This window comes from Procambarus clarkii, chromosome 44 (genome assembly GCF_040958095.1).
Source record: "Procambarus clarkii isolate CNS0578487 chromosome 44, FALCON_Pclarkii_2.0, whole genome shotgun sequence".
NCBI classification, from domain to species: domain Eukaryota; kingdom Metazoa; phylum Arthropoda; class Malacostraca; order Decapoda; family Cambaridae; genus Procambarus; species Procambarus clarkii.
In genome coordinates this window covers 23,637,206-23,662,900 of record NC_091193.1, presented here as the reverse complement: position 1 = coordinate 23,662,900, position 25,695 = coordinate 23,637,206, and the positions used below count along the sequence as shown (strand labels likewise).

Below are 25,695 nucleotides of genomic sequence, written 5' to 3'. Positions count from 1 at the left end.
ACGTGAACACAGAACTCCACGCCCACGCCCACGCTGACGATGAGGAGGACGGCCGGCACAGCCGACAGCTTCACGCCCAGGACGCCCAAGACACCGAACAGCTGCAGCACCAGTGTCGCCAGCAGCAGCACCACCAGCGCCGCCGCCCATACGTTCATCAGCACCAACGTCAGCACCACGAACACTGCCGTCAGCACCGCCAGCAGCGCCAGCACCAGGTAGAACCTAACAGGGAAAAAACACAAACAGTTGCACACACATCATTTCAACTATGCGCCTTTACTCTCAATAATCACTGCTAAGATCAGCACTTACAACACCAACTGCTGATATATTCACCCCATAAATATTGACTTTGTTAATGCGTCAAGCGAATATAATTGTATTCGGTGATGAAAGAGAGGCGGTGTGAAGTACCCGGGCGGGTGGCTGACCTGAGTTTGATGTACTGCTCCCAGAAGGTGAAGGGCACGCCGGTGGGGAAGTTGGGTAGGCCCTTCTCCTCGAACCTGCGGCAGATGGCGCGCACCTCGTGGATCATGGCCGTGATGGAGGTGGTGTCGCCCAGCTGGTGGAGGTAGAAGGGCAGCTGGGCATACACCAGCGGCGGACTCTTGGGAATCTGTACACCACAAACAATGCCGAACAATTAGGCAGTGACCCTGCGGTAACTCGCTAATACACCTGTCACATTTAACACATTAAACATTGTCAAACAACAGCTAAATTTTCCAGGAATGAGAACTGTTAAGAAATAATAAATTGGTAAACAATTCTGAAGGTTTGTTACTAAGTAAGTGCGGCGCCTGGAGTGTAGTGTCTCCAAGACGCCTGTAAGTGTAGGTTCTTCACCCCCTCTTAACACACTACAACATTAATATATACCTTGAGGTCGTAGTCGTATCTGTCGTGCGACCACTGGCGAGGCTCCGGTCGGAGGTCGGCCTGCGACGCGCTGTAGGCGAGGGCGTCGTTGTTCGCCCACGCCGTCAGGTAGTTGTAGAAGGCTTTGGGGTTGATGATGCCCTCAGAGTCCACCAGCCGGATCTGCATCACAACAACAAAAAAATAGAGCGATATTTCCCAGACGTATCGTACTTATGTATATGTTGTAGCGGGCCCGGAGGCTCTACAGCAAGAGAGGAACCGTTGGACGCGTACGGATGTATATTGCGTTATCTAAAGCCATATGACAGTGGGAGTAAAACTGGGGAGTAGTTTGGGGAGTAGAAGAACTCCCAGAACCCCATCAACCAGGTATCAACAGCTTCGCGTCCAAGATCTTGCACATACACGTAAGAACTCTTGTACAGGTGTATATATATACAACAAAAAACGTGGCAAGGAAGCCTACCTGGGTGACGAGCGACTGGTCGGTGGGGTTGTCGACGTGGCCGGTCTGGACGAGGAGCTTGTAGGCGAGGACGCCCTCGTCAGAAGCGTTGGTGTGCCAGGTCTCCTGCGTGATGCACCCGTCCCGCCAGTCCCGGTCAAACGCCGCCTGCAGTCCTGCCAAGTAAGAGTGCCTTCTTGTTGACATATTGGCAACACCTTCACCTCTCAACAATCCTCTGGAAATCCTTCCAAAGTAATATATAGTAGTAATGGCTTGGCGATTTCTCCTGATAGTTTTCTCTCGACACTATAACATATACACCACTAACGAGCCTACACCTACACACACACACACACACACACACACACACACACACACACACACACACACACACACACACACACACACACACACACACACACACACACACAGTATGGTGGCAGTGTTTCCTAACGCGAGGCCACTTACCCCCGCTCACAACACACACGTGGCCAGCCACACCACCTTGTGAGACCTAGACTACACCCACACCTCCCCACACCAGCCAGCCTCCAGGTGTGTACATTACCTGAGGTAGGGCGTCAGGAGTGGGGGGGGGCGTAGTCCTCACGGCCCACCACCACCACACATCACCGCCACACACCACTGCCACTGTGGCACATGAAAGCGTACCGAGAGGAGAGCTTCAGTGGCACCCCTAACACCCCCCCCCATCCTCCTACCCCCCTCCCCCAAGCGGAGGACTGCCAGCCCATCACCCCCCCCCCCCGCCCCACCCTTCCTGCCTACACATCTGCTTTCCGCTGTGTCTACTTGTTTGCTCCACTACCTACAACGAAGATCTGTTTGCCTACATTAAATAAGGAAATGGTCACCCTCTGGAGGTACTGGTGTGCCAGTGTCAGCCTCTGGAGGTACTGGTGTGCCAGTGCCACCCTCTGGAGGTACTGGTGTGCCAGTGTCACCCTCTGGAGGTACTGGTGTGCCAGTGTCAGCCTCTGGAGGTACTGGTGTGCCAGTGCCACCCTCTGGAGGTACTGGTGTGCCAGTGTCACCCTCTGGAGGTACTGGTGTGCCAGTGTCAGCCTCTGGAGGTACTGGTGTGCCAGTGCCACCCTCTGGAGGTACTGGTGTGCCAGTGTCAGCCTCTGGAGGTACTGGTGTGCCAGTGTCAGCCTCTGGAGGTACTGGTGTGCCAGTGCCACCCTCTGGAGGTACTGGTGTGCCAGTGTCAGCCTCTGGAGGTACTGGTGTGCCAGTGTCAGCCTCTGGAGGTACTGGTGTGCCAGTGTCAGCCTCTGGAGGTACTGGTGTGCCAGTGCCACCCTCTGGAGGTACTGGTGTGCCAGTGTCAGCCTCTGGAGGTACTGGTGTGCCAGTGTCAGCCTCTGGAGGTACTGGTGTGCCAGTGCCACCCTCTGGAGGTACTGGTGTGCCAGTGTCAGCCTCTGGAGGTACTGGTGTGCCAGTGTCAGCCTCTGGAGGTACTGGTGTGCCAGTGCCACCCTCTGGAGGTACTGGTGTGCCAGTGTCAGCCTCTGGAGGTACTGGTGTGCCAGTGTCAGCCTCTGGAGGTACTGGTGTGCCAGTGCCACCCTCTGGAGGTACTGGTGTGCCAGTGCCACCCTCTGGAGGTACTGGTGTGCCAGTGTCAGCCTCTGGAGGTACTGGTGTGCCAGTGTCAGCCTCTGGAGGTACTGGTGTGCCAGTGCCACCCTCTGGAGGTACTGGTGTGCCAGTGTCAGCCTCTGGAGGTACTGGTGTGCCAGTGTCACCCTCTGGAGGTACTGGTGTGCCAGTGTCACCCTCTGGAGGTACTGGTGTGCCAGTGTCACCCTCTGGAGGTACTGGTGTGCCAGTGCCACCCTCTGGAGGTACTGGTGTGCCAGTGTCACCCTCTGGAGGTACTGGTGTGCCAGTGTCAGCCTCTTGAGGTACTGGTGTGCCAGTGCCACCCTCTGGAGGTACTGGTGTGCCAGTGCCACCCTCTGGGGGTACTGGTGTGCCAGTGCCACCCTCTGGGGGTACTGGTGTGCCAGTGCCACCCTCTGGGGGTACTGGTGTGCCAGTGCCACCCTCTGGGGGTACTGGTGTGCCAGTGCCACCCTCTGGGGGTACTGGTGTGCCAGTGCCACCCGCAGTATCCAAAGACAGCAGCGCCAATATTGTTTATATGTTAGCGTCTTGGCAGGCTTCAAAGTGTAGGGGGAATGTGAGGGGGAGTGATCGTATCCCCCGAGGATGACGCCGGGGCGGGAACACCTCCAGAGTAATTACCCCGGGAGGCGGCGGTGACGCCCACCCACCTGAGTGCCACCCGCCCCCCCCCCACTCTCTCTCACACACACACACACACACACACACACACGGAGCCTGACGGCTGAGTGGACAGCGCTAGGGATTCGGGCGCCTGGTGGTTGAGTGGACAGCGCTCAAGACTCGTAATCCTGGGGACCAGGGTTCGATCCCCGGCGATGGCGGAAAACAGATGAGCAGTTTCTTTCACCTTGATGCCCCTGTTACCTAGCAGTTAATAGATACCTGGGAGTTAGACAGCTGTTACGGGCTGCTTCCTGGGGGTGTGCTTGTAAACAAAAAATAATAAATAAAAACACTGATTGATTGACAGTTGAGAGGCGGGCCGAAAGAGCCAGAGCTCAACCCCCGTAAGCACAACTCGGTGAAAAATACACCCACACGGCCTCGTGGCTGATTGGACAGCACTCGGGGGTTGAATGGCCCGGGTTCGATTCCCGGTGGAGGCGGAAACAAATGGGCAGAGTTCCTTTCACCCTGATGCCCCTGTTCTCCTAGCAGTAAATAGGTACCTGAGAGTTAGAAAGCTACAACCCCCGGCCTGGGGATGTGTGTGCGTGTGTTAGAGAGAAATATAAGAAGTAGATATAATAGAGGAAAAAACTATTGGTTAGAAAGGCGGGGTCCAAGAGCTAATAGCTCGATTCTGCACATAAATAATAAATACACACACTCAGTCTCAAAGTGTCGCACATAGTCTCTCGCTCGCTCCCTCTCACTTTGTTTCCCTTCCTCTTTTATCATACATATTTTTGTTTTTCAATCCCGTTCTTTCATGCTTCATCAATGTGTTGCCCTTGTGGTGCCCTGCTTGTGGTGGCCTGCTTGTGGTGCCCTGCTTGTGGTGCCCTGCTTGTGGTGCCCTGCTTGTGGTCCCCTGCTTGTGGTGGCGTGCGTGGCGAGGGCCAGGCAGGGGGCCACATGTATCCACCCGCGGCACACCCCCGCCATACTCCCCAGCTTGATGACCCGCGCTGCGAAATACACGCTCCAGGTGACGGCACTTTCCTGTAGCGGCAGACGTTGGGGAGTGGAGGCAGGGAGCGGGAAGGATGGGTAGCAGGGGTAGAGGCTGGGTGGTGGACGAGAAGGGATGGTCGGACGAGGGGAGCCGGTCGGCCGAGCGGACAGCACGCGGGACTTCTGATCCTGTGGTCCCGGGTTCGATCCCAGGCGCCGGCGAGAAACAATGGGCAGAGTTTCTTTCACCCTATGCCCCTGTTACCTAGCAGTAAAATAGGTACCTGGGTGTTAGTCAGCTGTCACGGGCTGCTTCCTGGGGGTGGAGGCCTGGTCGAGGACCGGGCCGCGGGGACACTAAAAAGCCTCGAAATCATCTCAAGATAACCTCAAGATATGGTAACGGGGCTGTATGGACGATGTAAAACAGTAATTTGATTCAATTTCAACCCGTGGAGAGGTATGTGACGTTACTAGAGACATGCCAGAAGCTAGAGATAACAGTGTGGTGAGCCCCGAGGCAGGAGCCAGTACTCACCGATGAGCCAGTCCCTGAAGAGCGAGAGCCAGAACTCCGGCAGACCGCCGTCGTCGTTCTTGATGATGTTGGTGACGCTGGTAAAGGCTTCGTAGTAGTCGTGGAGGAGCCGCTGCCTGCTGGGGTACTCCAGGTTGCCCTGCGTCACCGCGAACATGTTGTAGAAGCCGAAGTACCGCTGCTGCGCCGACAGGAAGGCGTACTCGGGCGTGTGGCTGGGCACGATGTCCGTCAGGTCGAGGCCGTCCTCCACGCGGCTCACGCCCCACGCCGCCGCCGCCACCGACACTATCAGCCCCGCCACGGCCGCCGCCTTCACCGCCCCGTGCGTCAGCGCCGGTCCGTACACCGCCCCCGCCACCCACCCCACGCTCCACCCTGACCACATCTTGACTGCTGACGCCCACGCCTGTGACAAGCCCGAGCAGCTCTTGCCGCCGCCCACGAGGTCGCGGGTGGAAGTGGCGGTGGAGAGGGACTCCAGGGAGGGGGCGGACGGGGCGTGGGGGTCTGGTGGCGCCCCCCAGCACTCCCGAGGGGCGGGAGGAGGCACCACGTGGGTGACGGTGCCGCCCCCTGGGGGAGGCAAAGCTCGAGTCACTGTCGCTTTTCTTGTGCGGTCGAGGGCGGCGGGCGGAGGCTGGCGAGAGTGCCGCAGCCTGCTCCGCCCTTCTTCAGCAGCAGCGGTCGCTGCCTGCTGCAGCTGCAGCACCTGATCCCTCTCCCCACCCTGGAAACAGCAGAAGAGGTCTGCTCTTAGGGCGTGGCGCCGCCGCAGGTCGAGACTCATGACGGCGGGGAAGACGGCGAGGGCGGAGAGCAGGTTGAAGAGCACCAGCAGCGCCGCCTGCAGGCAGAAGGCTCGCAGGGCCGGCACGGGCACCAGCGCCCCGGCGAAGAAGGCACAGGCGTTGCAGACGGAGGTGAGGACCACGGAGACTCCCGCCCGCTTCACCACCTCACCCACACGCTCCTGCAGGGGAAATCATGAGTGAGTATTTTTCTTTTATTATATATATATATATGCAATTGACGATCACAAAACACTGATCATTTTATCCTCTTTGATTCATTATGATTCATAGAGTCACTAGAAAGTTCAAATTTAATGTGTATAGGAAACCTACCAACGTGGGGTCGTATGTTCATTTTTATTCGAATCATCATAGTAAAGTTAAACAGGCAGTATTTTCAGGAATGTTTCTACGAGCTTTGAGGATTTGCAGCCCTGAGTTTTTTGATGAAGAGATTGCTAAAATATATGAAATTGGGAAGAGTTTACAATATCCTAAGAAGTTTTTGGATTTCTCGTTTGTACAAGCCAAGCGTACGTTTTATAATCACGTCCCTAAGGCGAAACCAAAAATTATTAACTCATTGGTGGTACCTTATGCGAGTGGACTTGAAAAATTGTCTCTAATTTTTAAGAAACTTAATATAAATTTGGTGTTCACTAATAGTACGATCAAATAAAATTTAATAAAAAACTCCCCTGATACAGCAGGTTGTGTGTATTCGATTCCCTGCAATGATTGTGATTCTGTGTACCTTGGACAAACAGGAAAGTCCTTACAATTGCGGTTGTCACAACATGCTTATAGTATTAGAACTGCCCAAACGTCTAATGCATTGTATCTACATACGAGTTTATGCGATCACAATATTAACTGGAATGGGGCAAAAAGCATTACCAATTGTGGGGATTTCGTGGAACGGAATTTGATTGAGTCTGCTCTAATCAGTCAGTGTCCAAATCTTCTTAATGTTAGTACTGGAATGTACAAACTTGATCCATTTTTAAGTTATAATATTGCACAACAGTTTAAGAAACAACTCTGATAGAGAGGCTTACAATGTCTCATTATAACTGTATATTCATATATTGTGTGTTCATGAGGCTTTTCTTTAATCTTTCATCCTTATTCTCTGACCGCTTAATCCTCTTTGACCATTCTAAGCTAAGCTATACCTGTTTTTGGTTAATTACACCTGACCAACCCTAGGGATGGGTTGGTCAGGTGTCGGCCTATATATCCTCCCCTTCTCCCTTCTCCTTAGTCAGTCTGGTGTTGACAAAGGCTTTAACAAAGCCGAAACGTTCACCTCATTTCATATTTCTCTGTGGATTTTCCGCATATATATATATATATATATATATATATATATATATATATATATATATATATATATAAACAAGAGTTGTTACATTCTTATACAGCCACTGAGACGCATAGCGTTACGGGCACGTCCTTAGTCCTAATATTCCCTGGAATACAACCCACCAAATTGTTTAACACCCAGGTACCCATTCACTGCTGGGTATACAGAGGCTACAGTTAAGGATTGGCGCCCAGTCAATCCTCCCGGCCAGGATACGAACCGAAAGCGGTTAGTGCTTTACCACTGTGCCACTGTTTACCACTGTGGGACTGCACATGGGAAGATTAATTAATATGGGATATAATGGGAGGTGGGCACCGGGCCGTGGGCATCCCCACACCACCAGCACCAGCCATCATGAGGCCACGGCGTCACCCACACCTGCCACTGTGCCTGGGAGAGAGCGCTCACACCAGGGCTACCTGCCACTGTGCCTGGGAGAGAGCGCTCACACCAGGGCTACCTCCCACTGTGCCTGGGAGAGAGCGCTCACACCAGGGCTACCTGCCACTGTGCCTGGGAGAGAGCGCTCACACCAGGGCTACCTCCCACTGTGCCTGGGAGAGAGCGCTCACACCAGGGCTACCTCCCACTGTGCCTGGGAGAGAGCGCTCACACCAGGGCTACCTCCCACTGTGCCTGGGAGAGAGCGCTCACACCAGGGCTACCTCCCACATGGATTTACTACAAAATGGGTACAGTCGGTACAGTCAGCCCAACACACATACACAGCTGGAAAATTGTTCAGGTGTTAAAAAAAAAAAACAATATTCCTGAAAATGTGGACATGCACTTCAACTATCGCACTTCTGAATGGTATAACTCTTACTGTTTTCCTACCGTCAATGCATTATATGAGGACCTGGTCACTGAAGTAACCGTTTTTTATGACAATATTGTAAAATCCACAAGACCCAAGTGCCTGAAGTTGGTCCCTTACCACCCCAGCCCGTGACACTGGCCCACACCCCACAACACCCAACACAGCCAGGAAGGGACAGAGGTGGTTCTCTGACTCACGCCTTAAGCATCTTAGCTGAGCAGTACAAAACACCTGACACCCTCAACATATGTCTTAAGGCCAGCCGAGAGTTCAGAGAGGTAAAGGAACAGGTGTATAACCAGCACTGGGAACAGTTTCTGCAAGGCATCAATCATGCAACATCCTTATCCCAAATGTGGAATTAAATAAAAAAGTTTTCTCATGCTAGCAGTCGTCAACTTGATCACCATTCACCTGTAGACCTGCCTGCCTCTCCTTCCCGGCCTGCCTCCCTCTCCCTCCCGGCCTGCCTCCCTCTCCCTCCCGGCCTGCCTCCCTCTCCCTCCCGGCCTGCCTCCCTCTCCCTCCCGGCCTGCCTCCCTCTCCCTCCCGGCCTGCCTCCCTCTCCCTCCCGGTCTGCCTCCCTCTCCCTCCCGGCCTGCCTCCCTCTCCCTCCCGGCCTGCCTCCCTCTCCCTCCCGGCCTGCCTCCCTCTCCCTCCCGGCCTGCCTCCCTCTCCCTCCCGGCCTGCCTCCCTCTCCCTCCCGGCCTGCCTCCCTCTCCCTCCCGGCCTGCCTCCCTCTCCCTCCCGGCCTGCCGACCTGCTGCTTCAATAATATGCAAGCACTGCCAGTATGGGCAGCCTGCCCCTGGAAGTACAGGGGTAGGCAGACCTACCTCATTAGGCTACCTGGGTTTCATAACACCACATAGATAACCAGCTTCACCCTAGCTCCTCACACACCCGGGCCACCCTACCTTACACACCCGGGCCACCCTACCTTACACACCCGGGCCACCCTACCTTACACACCCGGGCCACCCTACCTTACACACCTGGGCCACCCTACCTTACACACCCGGGCCACCCTACCTCACACACCCGGGCCACACTACCTCACACACCCGGGCCACCCTACCTTACACACCCGGGCCACCCTACCTCACACACCCGGGCCACACTACCTCACACACCCGGGCCACCCTACCTCACACACCCGGGCCACACTACCTCACACACCCGGGCCACCCTTCCTTACACACCCGGGCCACCGTACCTTACACACCTGGGCCACCCTACCTCACACACCCGGGCCACACTACCTCACACACCCGGGCCACACTACCTCACACACCCGGGCCACCCTACCTCACACACCCGGGCCACACTACCTCACACACCCGGGCCACCCTACCTCACACACCCGGGCCACACTACCTCACACACCCGGGCCACCCTACCTTACACACCCGGGCCACCCTACCTCACACACCCGGGCCACCCTACCTTACACACCTGGGCCACCCTACCTCACACACCCGGGCCACACTACCTCACCCTGGCTCCCACTCCACTCGGGAGACAAAAGAACGTCATGTTACAAGATGAGTATCACGCCCATGATTAGTGAGCGGCCATTATGAGGTGCTGGGGCCTGGTCCTCTCTGGCGCCCCTCCACCCTCATGTCCACCACCCTCCTCCATGTCCACCACCCTCCTCCATGTCCACCACCCTCCTCCATGTCCACCACCCTCCTCCATGTCCACCACCCTCCACCCTCATGTCCACCATACTCCACCCCTCATGTCCACCACCCTCCACCATGCCTACCACCCTCCACCATGTCCACCACCCTCCACCATGTGAAGGTGGGCGTGGGGTAGACACGGGTGAGGGCGTGGCAGCTGGTCTGCCAAGCACGGAGGTTGACAGTCAACTGTCTTCATTTGTGGACTGCCCCCCCCCTCTCCCTCCCGGCCTGCCCCCCTCTCCCTCCCGGCCTGCCCCCCCCTCTCCCACCCGGCCTGCCCCCCCCCTCTCCCTCCCGGCCTGCCCCCCCCTCTCCCTCCCGGCCTGCCCCCCCCTCTCCCTCCCGGCCTGCCCCCCCCTCTCCCTCCCGGCCTGCCCCCCCCTCTCCCTCCCGGCCTGCCCCCCCCTCTCCCTCCCGGCCTGCCCCCCCCCCTCTCCCTCCCGGCCTGCCCCCCCCTCTCCCTCCCGGCCTGCCCCCCGCCTCCCGCCCGGCCTGCCCCCCCCTCCCTCCCGGCCTGCCCCCCTCTCCCTCCCGGCCTGCCCCCCTCTCCCTCCCGGCCTGCCCCCCTCTCCCTCCCGGCCTCCCTTCCCTCTCCCTCCCGGCCTCCCCCCTCTCCCTCCCGGCCTCCCCCCCTCCCTCCCGGCCTGCCCCCCCCTCCCGCCCGGCCTGCCCCCCCTCTCCCTCCCGGCCTGCCCCCCCTCTCCCTCCCGGCCTGCCCCCCCCCCCTCCCGCCCGGCCTGCCCCCCCCCCTCCCGCCCGGCCTGCCCCCCCCCCTCCCGCCCGGCCTGCCCCCACTATCAGGTGATCACCGCCCACGCCCACCAACACATCCATCAGGGGCCTGGCTATCGCTCACACGGCGCCGCACCGGACAAATAGTTGTTGTGGTCACCCTGGAGAGATCACGCCGCCCCGGACCACCCCTCAGGTACATGTACCAGGCTCACTGCCACACCCGCGCCACACCCGCGCCACACCCACGCCACACCCACGCCGCCCTGGACCCCTTGGAGCAGCCCCACGCCACACACACACCTACACGCCCCTGGAACACCCTCCAATACCGCTACACATCTTAAACAATAAGAGGACGTGAACACTACAGAGTGAAGTTAGGCTCTAAGAAGAGGCGTAAAAACCGTCCACCATGAGTGTTGACAATCTAAGAGTTCCTAGAGTCCCTAAACACCAACACCCACTCCCACAGCTGGTGGTCCAAGACCCACTCCCACAGCTGGTGGTCCAAGACCCACTCCCACAGCTGGTGGTCCAAGACCCACTCCCACAGCTGGTGGTCCAAGAGTAAAGTTTAACTCAGGTAAGTGTAAAGTAATAAAATTTGGTGACGGGAGCAGGTGGCCGATCACAAGGTACCATCTTGGAGGTGAAATTCTGCAACAGTGAAGTAGGGAACAAGATCTGGGAAGGAAGGGGGGGGGGGGGATATGACGGGAGAGGAAGGTCAAGGGAAGGGGGGATAACGGCAGAAAGGGGGAAAGAAACATGACTGGGAGAAATGAAGGGAAAACAAAAGAGAAGAGGAAAGAGAGGAGAGCGCACAAGTGTGAGTTTCAGATGACGCTGATAAGGGCTAGGTGGGCCAGGCCAGGTGTGGGCCCTCCTAGTGGGTTACCCTCCCCTCCCCCCCCCCTCACCAACTAACCCCCTCCCACCCGTCCCTATACAAATCCCGGCAGAGGAGCGCCCTTATCGCTGCCCCACACCATGCATCTCCCTCCCTCTCACTCCCTCACAAGAGCCCGGCATCCCCTCTCTCAACTGGAAGACATCGACACTCAATAATTAAGAGACGCCGTTATTTCCCGCCGCCATATTTCTTTGGGAGGATGAAAGCGGCTGTGGTCCAGTGCTCCACTTCTCTCCTTTGAGGACAATTACTGTGCATGTCGAGGAGGGCGTCTGTGGGCGGCCACCAGCTGCTCCCTGGCTGTCTACCGCACAACCATCAACTTTAAAGATCCTGAACTTAAGACATGACTAAGAGCCGGGACTGTCACCTCAAGAACTAGGTGTAGATGAGATGAGTCTATATACTATATAGATGTCTATATAGATGAGCTGGTCATATACTGACCATGCCCCACGCCACCACCCACCCGCTCACTATAATGCCCCACGCCACCACCCACCCGCTCACTATAATGCCCCACGCCACCACCCACCCGCTCACTATAATGCCCCACGCCACCACCCACCCGCTCACTATAATGCCCCACGCCACCACCCACCCGCTCACTATAATGCCCCACGCCACCACCCACCCGCTCACTATAATGCCCCACGCCACCACCCACCCGCTCACTATAATGCCCCACGCCACCACCCACCCGCTCACTATAATGCCCCACGCCACCACCCACCCGCTCACTATAATGCCCCACGCCACCACCCACCCGCTCACTATAATGCCCCACGCCACCACCCACCCGCTCACTATAATGCCCCACGCCACCACCCACCCGCTCACTATAATGCCCTACACCCTCCTGCCATTACGGTAGTAATGAACAACTGTGATATATTTACTCACTATAATGTTGGTGCTGAATGTACAACACGAAAAAAACATTTTTACTCTGAAATAATATCATTATAACGAAATTAGGTCCATGTAATTACCCCAAGCCACAACAGTGTTGTTTGGAGCGTCGACTTCCTGTGGCGTCACCTGCCACCTAGTTTAGTCTAAATTCCTTATAAAATTATATTATTTTAAAGTAAAAATATGTTTTTTCGTGTTGTACATTCAGCACCAACATTATAGTGAGTAAATATATCACAGTTCTTCATCACTTACGTAATGCTTGGAGGCTGAGGGGAACTATAGGGACCGGTAGCACTTACTGTGATGTTGGCCCTCACAGCCAGACTCCACCGTCGGCACCCACCACAGTGTGAGGCCCCTCTACCACTCACCCGGTGGGGAAGACTGCAGTTTGGTACTCACCCGGTGGGGAAGACTGCAGTTTGGTACTCACCCGGTGGGGAAGACTGCAGTTTGGTACTCACCCGGTGGGGAAGACTGCAGTTTGGTACTCACCCGGTGAAGAAGACTGCAGTTTGGTACTCACCCGGTGGGGAAGACTGCAGTTTGGTACTCACCCGGTGTGGAAGACTGCAGTTTGGTACTCACCTGGTAGGGGATGAGAGTGTTGTCAGCGGTCTCGACGAAGGTGTGCGCCAACAGGAACATGTCGTCCACGCCGAGGCCGAGGGCGAGGAAGGGCAGGACCTGGGTGGTGGAGGCATTGAAGGGGAGGCCGAGGAGGGCGCAGAAGCCCAGACCTGCCGCCACCGTCACCGCCACCAGGAGCACCCCGGCCAGCCCCAGACCTGCCGCCGACCTCACGGAGTCTGAGAGCCGTGCCAGCGACACGCACGCGTACACCACCTGGCGGAGGAAGACGGGTCGTCGTCACCACACACAACAGCACACCTGTTCTTGCTGTCATTCACACTGAATGACGGCCACAGTCTTTTGGCCGGGCTTGGGGGAGTAGAAGAACTCCCACAACCCCATCAAGCAGTAACAGTTTGTACAATACTGACTTACTAGCGGCCGAGTGAGCTGTTTATTTTAGATTTAGCTGCTCAGATGGAAGTGTCCACGTGTAGCACACAGGGCTGTAGTGCGCCCGTAACCCCGAGTGAGCAACACACGGTGTATTCATACCTCAATAAACTTATTTCAGCTTCAGTACACCTGGCCACACTCCGGCCCCGCCCTTCTTTACACACACTTCAAGATAAGTCAATTAATATTCCAGTTCAAAGAAACATTTTCCATATTTGTATTGTAATTTTACTCAAGTTATATTTGCATTGAAATACTGTCAGTTAATTTATTTTGAAATTTGTGAGTTAATAATGATTTGAAGCACCGTAAGGTTTACTGTGAGACCGTGTACTGGTGCTCATGTCACCGTCACGTGAGACCGTGTACTGGTGCTCATGTCACCGTCACGTGAGACCGTGTACTGGTGCTCATGTCACCGTCACGTGAGACGGTGTACACAGCCTCCTCTCGGGTGTGCTCTACTCACTTCTAAACTATATAACTCATGCCTAACTGTTCCAAACTTAATAACTTAACTTGAAACCTACATAAAAACGCCTTTTTACTCTAAAATCTGCAGGCGTGTGAGAGTGTTAGTGTGTGTGTGTGTGTGTTGTGTTGCTACAATTTGATTCGTAATCAGTCTCTCAAAGACTTAGTGTCTGGCGTTACGTAGGTATACTGGTATAGTGTACAAGTTTACCTACATAAGATAATCTGGAGGACAGAGCACCGCCAGTTACTTGGAGTCCAAACAGTCCCACTACTACAAACCACCACTGAATTTCGCTGCGCAAGAAGACACTAGAAAGATGTAAGCAGAGAGAAGGGCGCACTTACCATGAAGATGTAGCCTAGGGCCACCCTGGAGGCGGGCACCTCGGAGAAGTCCCGGAGCAGGTGGTCAAGGGCGGCGCTGGAGAAGGGCAGGAGTTGGTATGGTCGCGTCTCATTCTGCCTCCGCTGGGTCTCCGTCAGCACCTCCTACAGGAAGACACACACACACACATACAAGGTTACTGAAGGTATGACCCATTGGTGTAATGAATGCTGCATGTAGTGAACACAATGTTCAACGGAAGCCCACCTCACACACAAGCATGCTAAAATGGGTAATGATATTGCACAAGGAGGAGCGGACACAATGTGAGGTGTACCGTGGCTGTGTACCATGGTAGATGTGTACCGTGGTAGATGTGTACCGTGGCTGTGTACCATGGTAGATGTGTACACAGGGTGCAGTCGCACCTCCACAGATCTCCAGTATCAGCTCTTGATACTGGTAATGGCTCAAAAGGGCCACCACTTACGGGCTATTCATGCCCGTGCCACCATTTGGGTGGCTTAATCTTCATCAATCAATCAATTAACCCGGTTAGAAGAGAAGTGAAGCCATAACATAGTACAGTATAACTGTGTACGTGTGGAACTAAGATAATTGTTAGGTCTTACACTAGTAGTGAGTGTTGGTCTTGTGTACCTTAGAGGCTGGTGCAGTGCCACCTCCTCACATTTAAAGAGTCAACAGTGTAAGCATAGTGCTAAGCTGTATGACAACGTACCCAAGCAGGGACCGCGGAGTGCCCCTGGCATGGGCACGGGGAGGGAGGGTGGAGGTGGCATGGGCACGGGGAGGGAGGGAGGGTCCAGTTGGAACTCGATAAATCACAGTAATGCGATCAATATTTATTTAATTAATGGTTACATAAATCTTCAGCAGTTTCTTTTGTTTAACCAGTGTATGACTCGGCCCGGGCTCTCCTTCATCTTAATATAATTAAGATTAATTTAACGTGCGAAACAAGAGTCATGTCTACCTGCAGTTGTCATATTAGTTCATCTTGTAAAATAACAGTTTTGAGAATATTTTAGCTGAATTTCCTTCTCTAAAGATTCAAGTTTTGCGGGAAAAATACTAATGTTTCTGATGCGTTAATCGTGATGGCAAACGAACACCTCTCCTTCGTCTGTTTTATGTTCTTATATGATAAGACGCCAGCAAGAGACAATGCACCACGACCATCTGGTCACTACTTGGTCCGGGAGACATCTCCCGTCACGCAGGGTGCAGTCGCGCCTCCACAGATCTCCAGTATCAGCTCTTGATACTGGTAATGGCTCAAAAGGGCCACCACTTACGGGCTATTCATGCCCGTGCCACCTCTTGGATGGCTTAATCTTCATCATCATCATCAGAGACAATGGTCATCGTATTGCCAGGGTGTGTGTTCTCCACCCCCTGCCTCCCACAGTGACTCCCACTGCCTCCCACAGTGACTCCCACTGCCTCCCACAGTGACTCCCACTGCCTCCCACAGTGACTCCCACTGCCTCCCACAGTGACTCCCACTGCCTCCCACAGTGACACCCACTGCCTCCCACAATGACTCCCACTGCCTCCCACAATGACTCCCACTGGCCTCCACAGTGACTCCCACTAGGAGACCCACTGTCTCACACCGGTGGTGAAAGTGGTGGTGGTGGTGGTGATGACAAGTGTGGTGGTAGTGGTGATGATGACAAGTGTGGTAGTGATGGTGACAAGTGTGTGAAGGAGACCTGGCCCAACGCTGGCGTCAGCACCCATTTTTTTTTGAGGGGGGGGCCGAGTAAATTGGATTGAGAGGCCTAGGTGAAGGGAAATATAGAAGTGGGAAGTACAGTGAGAGGTATGACAGCAGCCACTCGTCAGCACCCACCTGAGTGAACTTGTTCTGCCAGGCTTCGAGGATGAGGGCAGCCTTCTCCTGCGACCAGTCGACGTGGTGGACCCGGTAGTGGTCGACCCAGTACTCGTAGAGGTTCTTGGCGCCCATCAGCTGCACCATACTCTGCACCGCCTCGCCCCTGCACGTATGGTACTCCTATATACACACGCCTTCTACTATTAGTGTCCCTCTTATATCATAGTGCTCAGAAGGGGAGGAGGAGCAACAAGAGTAGTAACAGGAGGAGGAAGAGTAATAACAGGAGGAGGAAGAGTAATAACAGGAGGAAGAGTAGTAACAGGAGGAGCAACAAGAGTAATAACAGGAGGAGGAAGAGTAATAACAGGAGGAAGAGTAGTAACAGGAGGAGCAACAAGAGTAATAACAGGAGGAGGAAGAGTAATAACAGGAGGAAGAGTAGTAACAGGAGGAGGAATAACAGAAGTAAGAGGAGTAAGAGGAAGAGTAGTAACAGGAGGAGGAAGAGTAATAACAGGAGTAAGAGGACTCACCTGACGATGTGGCCGGTCTTGTTGGTGGTGGTGGCGCCGACGATGAGGTCCTCCGGCCAGTGCATGTACTTGCCCGCGAAGCCGTAGCAGCCTCCCGTCAGCTCCGCCCCCACGTCAGGAGGCTGCAACACTCACTCACGTCAGCACACACACTTTACACACCTCCATTAAGCCCATTACAACTCCCTATGGCTATGTTTTCATGAGGATTTTGTTCACAATTTCGAATAGAGATATTATGAGGAGGGAGGGTTGACGCACCTGTCTGGAGTGCTTGTTGGGCGCCGTGTCCGGACACAGCGGGTCGAACGGGTTGAGACAAGGCTTCTCCTGGTAGGCCGTGGTGATGCCCGCCTGGGGGCGACAAGGCTCGCGTTATACAAACATCCTCACAACGGAACAACACAACTCTTCCAAACAAAGTACCACCTGATTTACCACACATACCCGCCTCACTACCAAACACGTCACATCTTCCCTACTAAACAAGTCTTAAAACACCTCAACAAGCAACATTTTTAGCGCATATATTATTTTTAGCATCTGGAATTTTACATTTCTAAAGAACTGAAAACAAGAGTCATGAGAGTCGGTCAGTTTAGCAGAGAGGAAGACGCAGGTTAAGACCTGCTGAGAGTCACAGTGGCCACAGTAACGTGCTGATGATAACCTCCTCCCCCCCCCCACACTACTCTTATACTCACTAACCTCCCTCACAGGCAGAGAAGGAATAAATGACCAGTGATGTAGAGAGGAGCCCCGCCTCCACAAGACGGGTCATGAGGGGTGCACGGCACATCCAGCCTCAGCTATACAACTAATCAACCACAATCACACAACCAAGTCACTAAACAAATTAAAATGAAGCCTTTATATATATGTAGGTCACATGTAGGCTATATATATATATATATATATATATATATATATATATATATATATATATATATATATATATATATATATATATATGACATAAGGAAGCTTTATGTAGGTACTCTGCAAAGACATTTGATCACTGCAACTCCGTCATATTTTGCTAAGATATTCCTTTATCCATTGGATCACTGCTTGATACCCGCTTGATGGGGTTCTGGGAGTTCTTCTACTCCCCAAGCCCGGCCCGAGGCCAGGCTTGACTTGTGAGAGTTTGGTCCACCAGGCTGTTGCTTGGAGCGGCCCGCAGGCCCACATACCCACCACAGCCCGGTTGGTCCGGAACGTCTTTTAGAAAAAATCTAGTTTCCTCTTGAAGATGTCCACGGTTGTTCCGGCAATATTTCTTATGCTCGCTGGGAGGGTGTTGAACAGCCGCGGACCTCTGATGTTCATACAGTGTTCTCTGATTGTGCCTATGGCACCTCTGCTCTTCACTGGTTCTATTCTGCATTTTCTTCCATATCGTTCACTCCAGTACGTTGTTATTTTACTGTGTAGATTTGGTACTTGGCCCTCCAATATTTTCCACGTGTATATTATTTGATCTCTCTCATCTTCTTTCTAGAGAGTACATTTGGAGGGCTTTGAGACGATCCCAATAATTTAGGTTCTTTATCGCGTCTATGCGTGCCGTATATGTTCTCTGTATTCCCTCTATTTCAGCAATCTCTCCTGCTCTGAAGGGGGAAGTGAGTACCGAGCAGCGCTTTCCATCTCTTCTGCCTGTTTCTCCGTCTTGCGAACGACTCCTATGGAGCTCTCGTCAAAGGCTTTCTGACAGTCCAAAAATATACAATCCGATCCCCTTTCTCTTGCTTGACTGATCTTTATCGCCTGGTCTTAAATTGTACCAACTTTATGTGGCAGGATTTGTGTTGCGTGAACCCTTGTTGGCATCATGTCACTGGCGCCCATGTCCGGACGCTGTGATTGGAGGAGGTGTAGAGTGCCTGGGGCAGGTGGTGTCTGGGGAACATGACCAGGTCACACAAGTCACCAGGAAGATGAGTATGCGTCAAGAGGACCAGGAGGGACGTGCCTATGGGAATAGAGGTTTAGGTAAGAGGGGCTGAGGGTGCCAGAAGGCACCTTCTTGGGCAACGACCACCCAGGGAAGGCAGTGGTGGAGGTCGTGCAAGTTGATTTCTTGGCGAAGCTGTTGCAAGTCCTCCGATGACCCAACTGCGGGTCGCCTTACGTGCGGCAGCTGCGGCTGCGAGCTTGTGGCCGTGTAAATCAAGCCGCAATTAAACGGAGTGGCTTCCTGAGGCCGCAGAGTTAGGCTCAGGTGACAGGCGGCGGCCAGGGGAGGTGGTGGGGGGGCCTGCCACTGCAGGTCCGCCGCCAGCCTGGCCATCCCCCCGCCGCTAGCCTCGCATTAAGCTAAGTAAAATCAGTAATGCATGCACCGGAGCGCGAATAAAGTGTGTAAATAAGTGAGTATCGAGGAGATGGACTAAGAAGCCGTGGAGGGCCCGCTCAGGCAGGCAGTAACTTGATCAGCAGCTTCCTCACCACACCTAAACGGTAAGACCACGGAGACCAAGGGCCCGACCTCACTCACCCCGCACCATACTCACACTTCTCACTCACTGCTACATCCTCGTGCCTCACACTGCTCGAACCATCTCCTCACACCTTAGAAGCATAAATGTTGTTGTAAAAGGTGGTGGCAGTGTGTGGAGGACACGGGAGGAGGGGGCTGCATCCCGGGGCTGGCTACCAGGGAGGTGGGCCCGCCCAGGCGCTGGCCTCAAATAACAGGGCAGGAGGTCCACTCAAACATTAATTACTGATATTGACTCGTCTCTGGAGATGATAGCTTGATATCTCCTCACAGGCCACTGCCAATAATCCAACACTTAGCGAGTTACTGGCTGGCTCTCGCAGCTATACATTACACTGGCTGCCCTCTCTCGCTACCTAAGGTAGCTTACTCCATGGGAATTAGTGCATTGTGGGTGTGGCACCTGTATTATGGGGGAGGGGGTGTGGCACCTGTATTATGGGGGAGGGGGTGTGGCACCTGTATTATGGGGGAGGGGGTGTGGCACCTGTATTATGGGGGAGGGGGTGTGGCACCTGTATTATGGGGGGGGGTTGTGGCACCTGTATTGTGGGGGTGAGGTGTTGCAGCTGTATTGTGGGGGAGGGGGTGTGGCACCTATATTATGGGGGGAGGGGGTGTGGCATCTGTATTGTGGGGGAGGGGGTGTGGCACCTGTATTATGGGGGAGGGGGTGTGGCACCTGTATTATGGGGGGGGGTTGTGGCACCTGTATTGTGGGGATGAGGTGTTGCAGCTGTATTGTGGGGGAGAGGGTGTGGCACCTGTATTATGGGGGAGGGGGTGTGGCACCTATATTATGGGGGGAGGGGGTGTGGCAGCTGTATTGTGGGGGGTGGCACCTGTATTATGGGGGGGGTGTGGCACCTGTATTATGGGGGAGGGGGTGTGGCACCTGTATTATGGGGGAGGGGGTGGCACCTGTATTGTGGGGGGGTGTGGGACCTGTATTCTGGGGGGGGGGTTGTGGCACCTGTATTATGGGGGAGAGGTGCTGCACCTGCATTATGGGGGGAGGGGGTGTGGCAGCTGCACTCAGTGCACCAATGGGAGCTATCTTGGTGCCGTCACCAGCAGACAAGGGGGGGGGGAGCAGGAGCTAAACATGGGGTTACTGCACAAGGTGCACGATGCTCCATCAGCCGGTGACTGACATATCATCGTCGCAGAGACAACACGGGACAACTCCATGTGTTTGGTGCATACAATTTCTTACACAAGAGGTGCAGTTGGCTGCGGTGGCTGGGCACGTCGCGTATCCCCGCACCCGACGTCTGGGGTGTCGACCACCCACCACCAAGTGTCAGGTCCCGCCAGGTCGTGGTTAGTGACCTGTAACTGACGGGTCACCACCGTTCTGGGTCACCACTGTTACCACATACCTCTTTCTCAACGGTAACCTTACATACACGTTGATACGTGCGGCCAAGTCTTAGTCCCAGAGGTACATTTACTTATGATAACATCAGCAGGTTATTCTGAGCTCGCGTACAACAGCGTAGCCTTCAGCAACTTCAATAACGAGACGTTCAGAGCACAACTGGACATCACCTACGAGAAACCAGCGCTAAAGTATGCAGCCCCATCTTGGAGCTGCCATTTATAGAAGCACGAAGAACTACTGGTGAGGTACACATGGTTGCAACACCAGACGAAAAAGTAGTTATTTTTTTCAAGTTTAATCAGGGAGTCACTGCACTGACTGACCGGCCACCTGGTCCCCTCCCCACCTGCACCACTCCCCCACCACCTGCACCACCCCCACCACCTGCACCCCTCCCCACCACCTGCACCCCTCCCCACCACCTGCACCACTCCCCACCACCTGCACCACTCCCCACCACCTGTACCACTCCCCACCACCTGCACCACTCCCCACCACCTGCACCACTCCCACACCACCTGCACCACTCCCCACCACCTACACCACTCCCCACACCACCTACACCACTCCCCACGACCTGCACCACTCCCCACCACCTACACCACTCCCCACCACCTGCACCACTCCCCACCACCTGCACCACTCCCCACCACCTACACCACTCCCCACCACCTGCACCCCTCCCCACCACCTGTACCACTCCCCACCACCTGCACCCCTCCCCACCACCTGCACCACTCCCCACACCACCTGCACCACTCCCACACCACCTGCACCACTCCCACACCACCTGCACCACTCCCCACCACCTGTACCACTCCCCACCACCTACACCACTCCCCACCACCTACACCACTCCCCACCACCTGTACCACTCCCCACCACCTGTACCACCTACCAACCCCACCACCTACACCACTCCCCCCCACCTGTACCACTCCCCACCACCTGCACCACTCCCCACCACCTACACCACTCCCCACCACCTGTACCACTCCCCACCACCTGTACCACCTACCAACCCCACCACCTACACCACTCCCCACCACCTGTACCACTCCCCACCACCTGCACCACTCCCCACCACCTGTACCACTCCCCACCACCTGCACCACTCCCCACCACCTACACCACTCCCCACCACCTGTACCACTCCCCACCACCTGTACCACCTACCAACCCCACCACCTACACCACTCCCCACCACCTGTACCACTCCCCACCACCTGCACCACTCCCCACCACCTACACCACTCCCCACCACCTGTACCACTCCCCACCACCTGTACCACCTACCAACCCCACCACCTACACCACTCCCCACCACCTGTACCACTCCCCACCACCTGCACCACTCCCCACCACCTGTACCACTCCCCACCACCTGCACCACTCCCCACCACCTGCACCACTCCCCAACACCTGCACCACTCCCCACCACCTGCACCACTCCCCACACCACCTACACCACTCCCCACCACCTACACCACTCCCCACCACCTACACCACTCCCCACACCACCTGCACCACTCCCCACCACCTGTACCACTCCCCACCACCTACACCACTCCCCACCACCTGCACCACTCCCCACCACCTGTACCACTCCCCACCACCTACACCACTCCCCACCACCTACACCACTCCCCACCACCTGTACCACTCCCCACCACCTGTACCACCTACCAACCCCACCACCTACACCACTCCCCACCACCTGTACCACTCCCCACCACCTGCACCACTCCCCACCACCTACACTAGTCCCCACCACCTGTACCACTCCCCACCACCTGTACCACCTACCAACCCCACCACCTACACCACTCCCCACCACCTGTACCACTCCCCACCACCTGCACCACTCCCCACCACCTGTACCACTCCCCACCACCTGCACCACTCCCCACCACCTACACCACTCCCCACCACCTGTACCACTCCCCACCACCTACACCACTCCCCACCACCTGTACCACTCCCCACCACCTGCACCACTCCCCACCACCTACACCACTCCCCACCACCTGTACCACTCCCCACCACCTGTACCACCTACCAACCCCACCACCTACACCACTCCCCACCACCTGTACCACTCCCCACCACCTGCACCACTCCCCACCACCTGTACCACTCCCCACCACCTGCACCACTCCCCACCACCTACACCACTCCCCACCACCTGTACCACTCCCCACCACCTGCACCACTCCCCACCACCTACACCACTCCCCACCACCTGCACCACTTCCCACCACCTACACCACTCCCCACCACCTGCACCACTCCCCACCACCTACACCACTCCCCACCACCTGTACCACTCCCCACCACTTGCACCACTCCCCACCACCTACACCACTCCCCACCACCTGCACCACTCCCCACCACCTACACCACTCCCCACCACCTGCACCACTCCCCACCACCTACACCACTCCCCACCACCTGCACCACTCCCCACCACCTACACCACTCCCCACACCACCTACACCACTCCCCACCACCTGCACCACTCCCCACCACCTGTACCACTCCCCACCACCTGTACCACTCCCCACCACCTACACCACTCCCCACCACCTGTACCACTCCCCACCACCTGTACCACTCCCCACCACCTGCACCACTCCCCACCACCTGTACCACTCCCCACCACCTGCACCACTCCCCACCACCTACACCACTCCCCACCACCTACACCACTCCCCACCACCTGTACCACTCCCCACCACCTGCACCACTCCCCACCACCTGCACCACTCCCCACACCACCTGCACCACTCCCCACCACCTGCACCCCTCCCCACCACCTGTACCACTCCCCACCACCTGCACCCCTCCCCACCACCTGCACCACTCCCCACACCACCTGCACCACTCCCACACCACCTGCACCACTCCCACACCACCTGCACCACTCCCCACCACCTGCACCACTCCCCACACCACCTGCACCACTCCCCACCACCTGCACCACTCCCCACACCACCTGCACCACTCCCCACCACCTGCACCACTCCCCACCACCTGCACCACTCCCCACCACCTGCATCACTCCCCACCACCTGCACCACTCCCCACACCACCTGCACCACTCCCCACCACCTGCACCACTCCCCACCACCTGCACCACTCCCCACCACCTGCACCCCTCCCCACCACCTGCACCCCTCCCCACCACCTGCACCACTCCCCACCACCTGCACCACTCCCCACACCACCTGCACCACTCCCCACCTCCTGCACCCCTCCCCACCACCTGCACCCCTCCCCACCACCTGCACCACTCCCCACCACCTGTACCCTCCCCACCACTCCCCACCACCTGCACCACTCCCCACCACCTGCACCACTCCCCACACCACCTGCACCACTCCCCACCACCTGCACCACTCCCCACCACCTGCACCCCTCCCCACCACCTGCACAACTCCCCACACCACCTGCACCCCTCCCCACCACCTGCACCACTCCCCACCACCTGCACCCCTCCCCACCACCTGCACCACTCCCCACCACCTGCACCACTCCCCACCACCTGCACCCCTCCCCACCACCTGTACCACTCCCCACCACCTGCACCCCTCCCCACCACCTGCAGCCCTCCCCACCACCTACACCACTCCCCACCACCTGCACCACTCCCCACACCACCTGCACCACTCCCCACACCACCTGCACCACTCCCCACACCACCTACACCACTCCCCACACCACCTGCACCACTCCCACACCACCTGCACCACTCCCCACCACCTACACCACTCCCCACCACCTGCACCACTCCCACACCACCTACACCACTCCCCACACCACCTACACCACTCCCACACCACCTGCACCACTCCCCACACCACCTGCACCACTCCCCACACCACCTGCACCACTCCCACACCACCTGCACCACTCCCCACACCACCTACACCACTCCCCACACCACCTACACCACTCCCACACCACCTGCACCACTCCCCACACCACCTACACCACTCCCCACACCACCTACACCACTCCCCACACCACCTACACCACTCCCACACCACCTACACCACTCCCCACACCACCTACACCACTCCCACACCACCTGCACCACTCCCCACACCACCTACACCACTCCCACACCACCTGCACCACTCCCCACACCACCTACACCACTCCCCACACCACCTACACCACTCCCCACACCACCTACACCACTCCCACACCACCTGCACCACTCCCCACACCACCTACACCACTCCCCACACCACCTGCACCACTCCCCACACCACCTACACCACTCCCCACACCACCTACACCACTCCCACACCACCTGCACCACTCCCCACACCACCTACACCACTCCCCACACCACCTACACCACTCCCACACCACCTGCACCACTCCCCACACCACCTGCACCACTCCCCACCACCTATACACTCACCCTCTTCATAAAGTCGGCGAAGGAAGCGTACGGGAAGGCGTTCTCATATCCCTTGAAGCTTCTCATCTTGTCTAGGATCTTCTGAGGGTTGAGGTTAGTCCACTTCACCCCTGATCCAAGTCCCCTGTGAACGAAAACACCAGAGTTGATTAAATAGGAAGACAACTTTGAGAGAAACAAGAACGGTTAATCTGGGCTGATATTTACAAGAGTCGCACCTTCAACCGTTACTTTTGGTTCGGCGCCTGACGGATGTTAATTAGAACGGCGGCAGTGGTCCTCGAGGCGCCACCCACAAACACCTCAAACTTGCACATAAGTACTAACGATGTGATATGCCAGGTTATAGTCCGAGGAGGACACTGAGAGACCATTACACCACAGCCTGCCACAGTGCCCTGTGGCAGGCCTCTCGTGTGTTATAGTGGTGCCCGATACCCCCTCACCAGTCGCATCCGTCAGTGTGTACCACTTAATATGAGGCGGGTATGGCAGGCCCGCCTCACCAGGAGCATACCTGCTGCCCCCTCACCGTCGTCTGGGCGGCAGCGTGCACACCAAGGTGACGTGGAGCAAGCCCACACGCCCGGACACCACGGCACCGGAGGAAGAAGGGGCAGGAACACGGAGAAGGTAGAAGAGGGCAGGGAAGGCTTGTGCGGTGGCACGGGATAAAGATGTAGGAACACAAGGTTGAAAGAGGAAACAATTACAATAAGTAAAGCTTAATTTAACGTGCAAAACAAAAGCCA

The 25,695-nt window shown here is 56.1% G+C and overlaps 2 protein-coding genes across 3 annotated transcripts in view; one reads left to right on the top strand and one right to left on the bottom strand.

The window, feature by feature from the left end:
* LOC138350263 (uncharacterized) overlaps positions 1-25,695 on the top strand; it is a 273,690-nt gene that overhangs the window by 93,424 nt on the left and 154,571 nt on the right. The window lies entirely within an intron of this gene.
* ptc (protein patched) overlaps positions 1-25,695 on the bottom strand; it is a 182,244-nt gene that overhangs the window by 18,974 nt on the left and 137,575 nt on the right. The window contains exons 6-16 of the mRNA XM_069300836.1: positions 24,944-25,067; positions 16,883-16,975; positions 16,622-16,743; positions 16,101-16,248; positions 14,242-14,385; positions 12,979-13,236; positions 5,151-6,123; positions 1,355-1,509; positions 886-1,047; positions 435-622; positions 1-225 (exon numbers count right to left, since the gene is read on the bottom strand). The exon at positions 1-225 is cut by the window's left edge and continues 150 nt beyond it. Coding sequence (XP_069156937.1) covers positions 1-225; positions 435-622; positions 886-1,047; positions 1,355-1,509; positions 5,151-6,123; positions 12,979-13,236; positions 14,242-14,385; positions 16,101-16,248; positions 16,622-16,743; positions 16,883-16,975; positions 24,944-25,067 — 2,592 coding nt within the window. The remainder of the gene's footprint in view (positions 226-434; positions 623-885; positions 1,048-1,354; positions 1,510-5,150; positions 6,124-12,978; positions 13,237-14,241; positions 14,386-16,100; positions 16,249-16,621; positions 16,744-16,882; positions 16,976-24,943; positions 25,068-25,695) is intronic.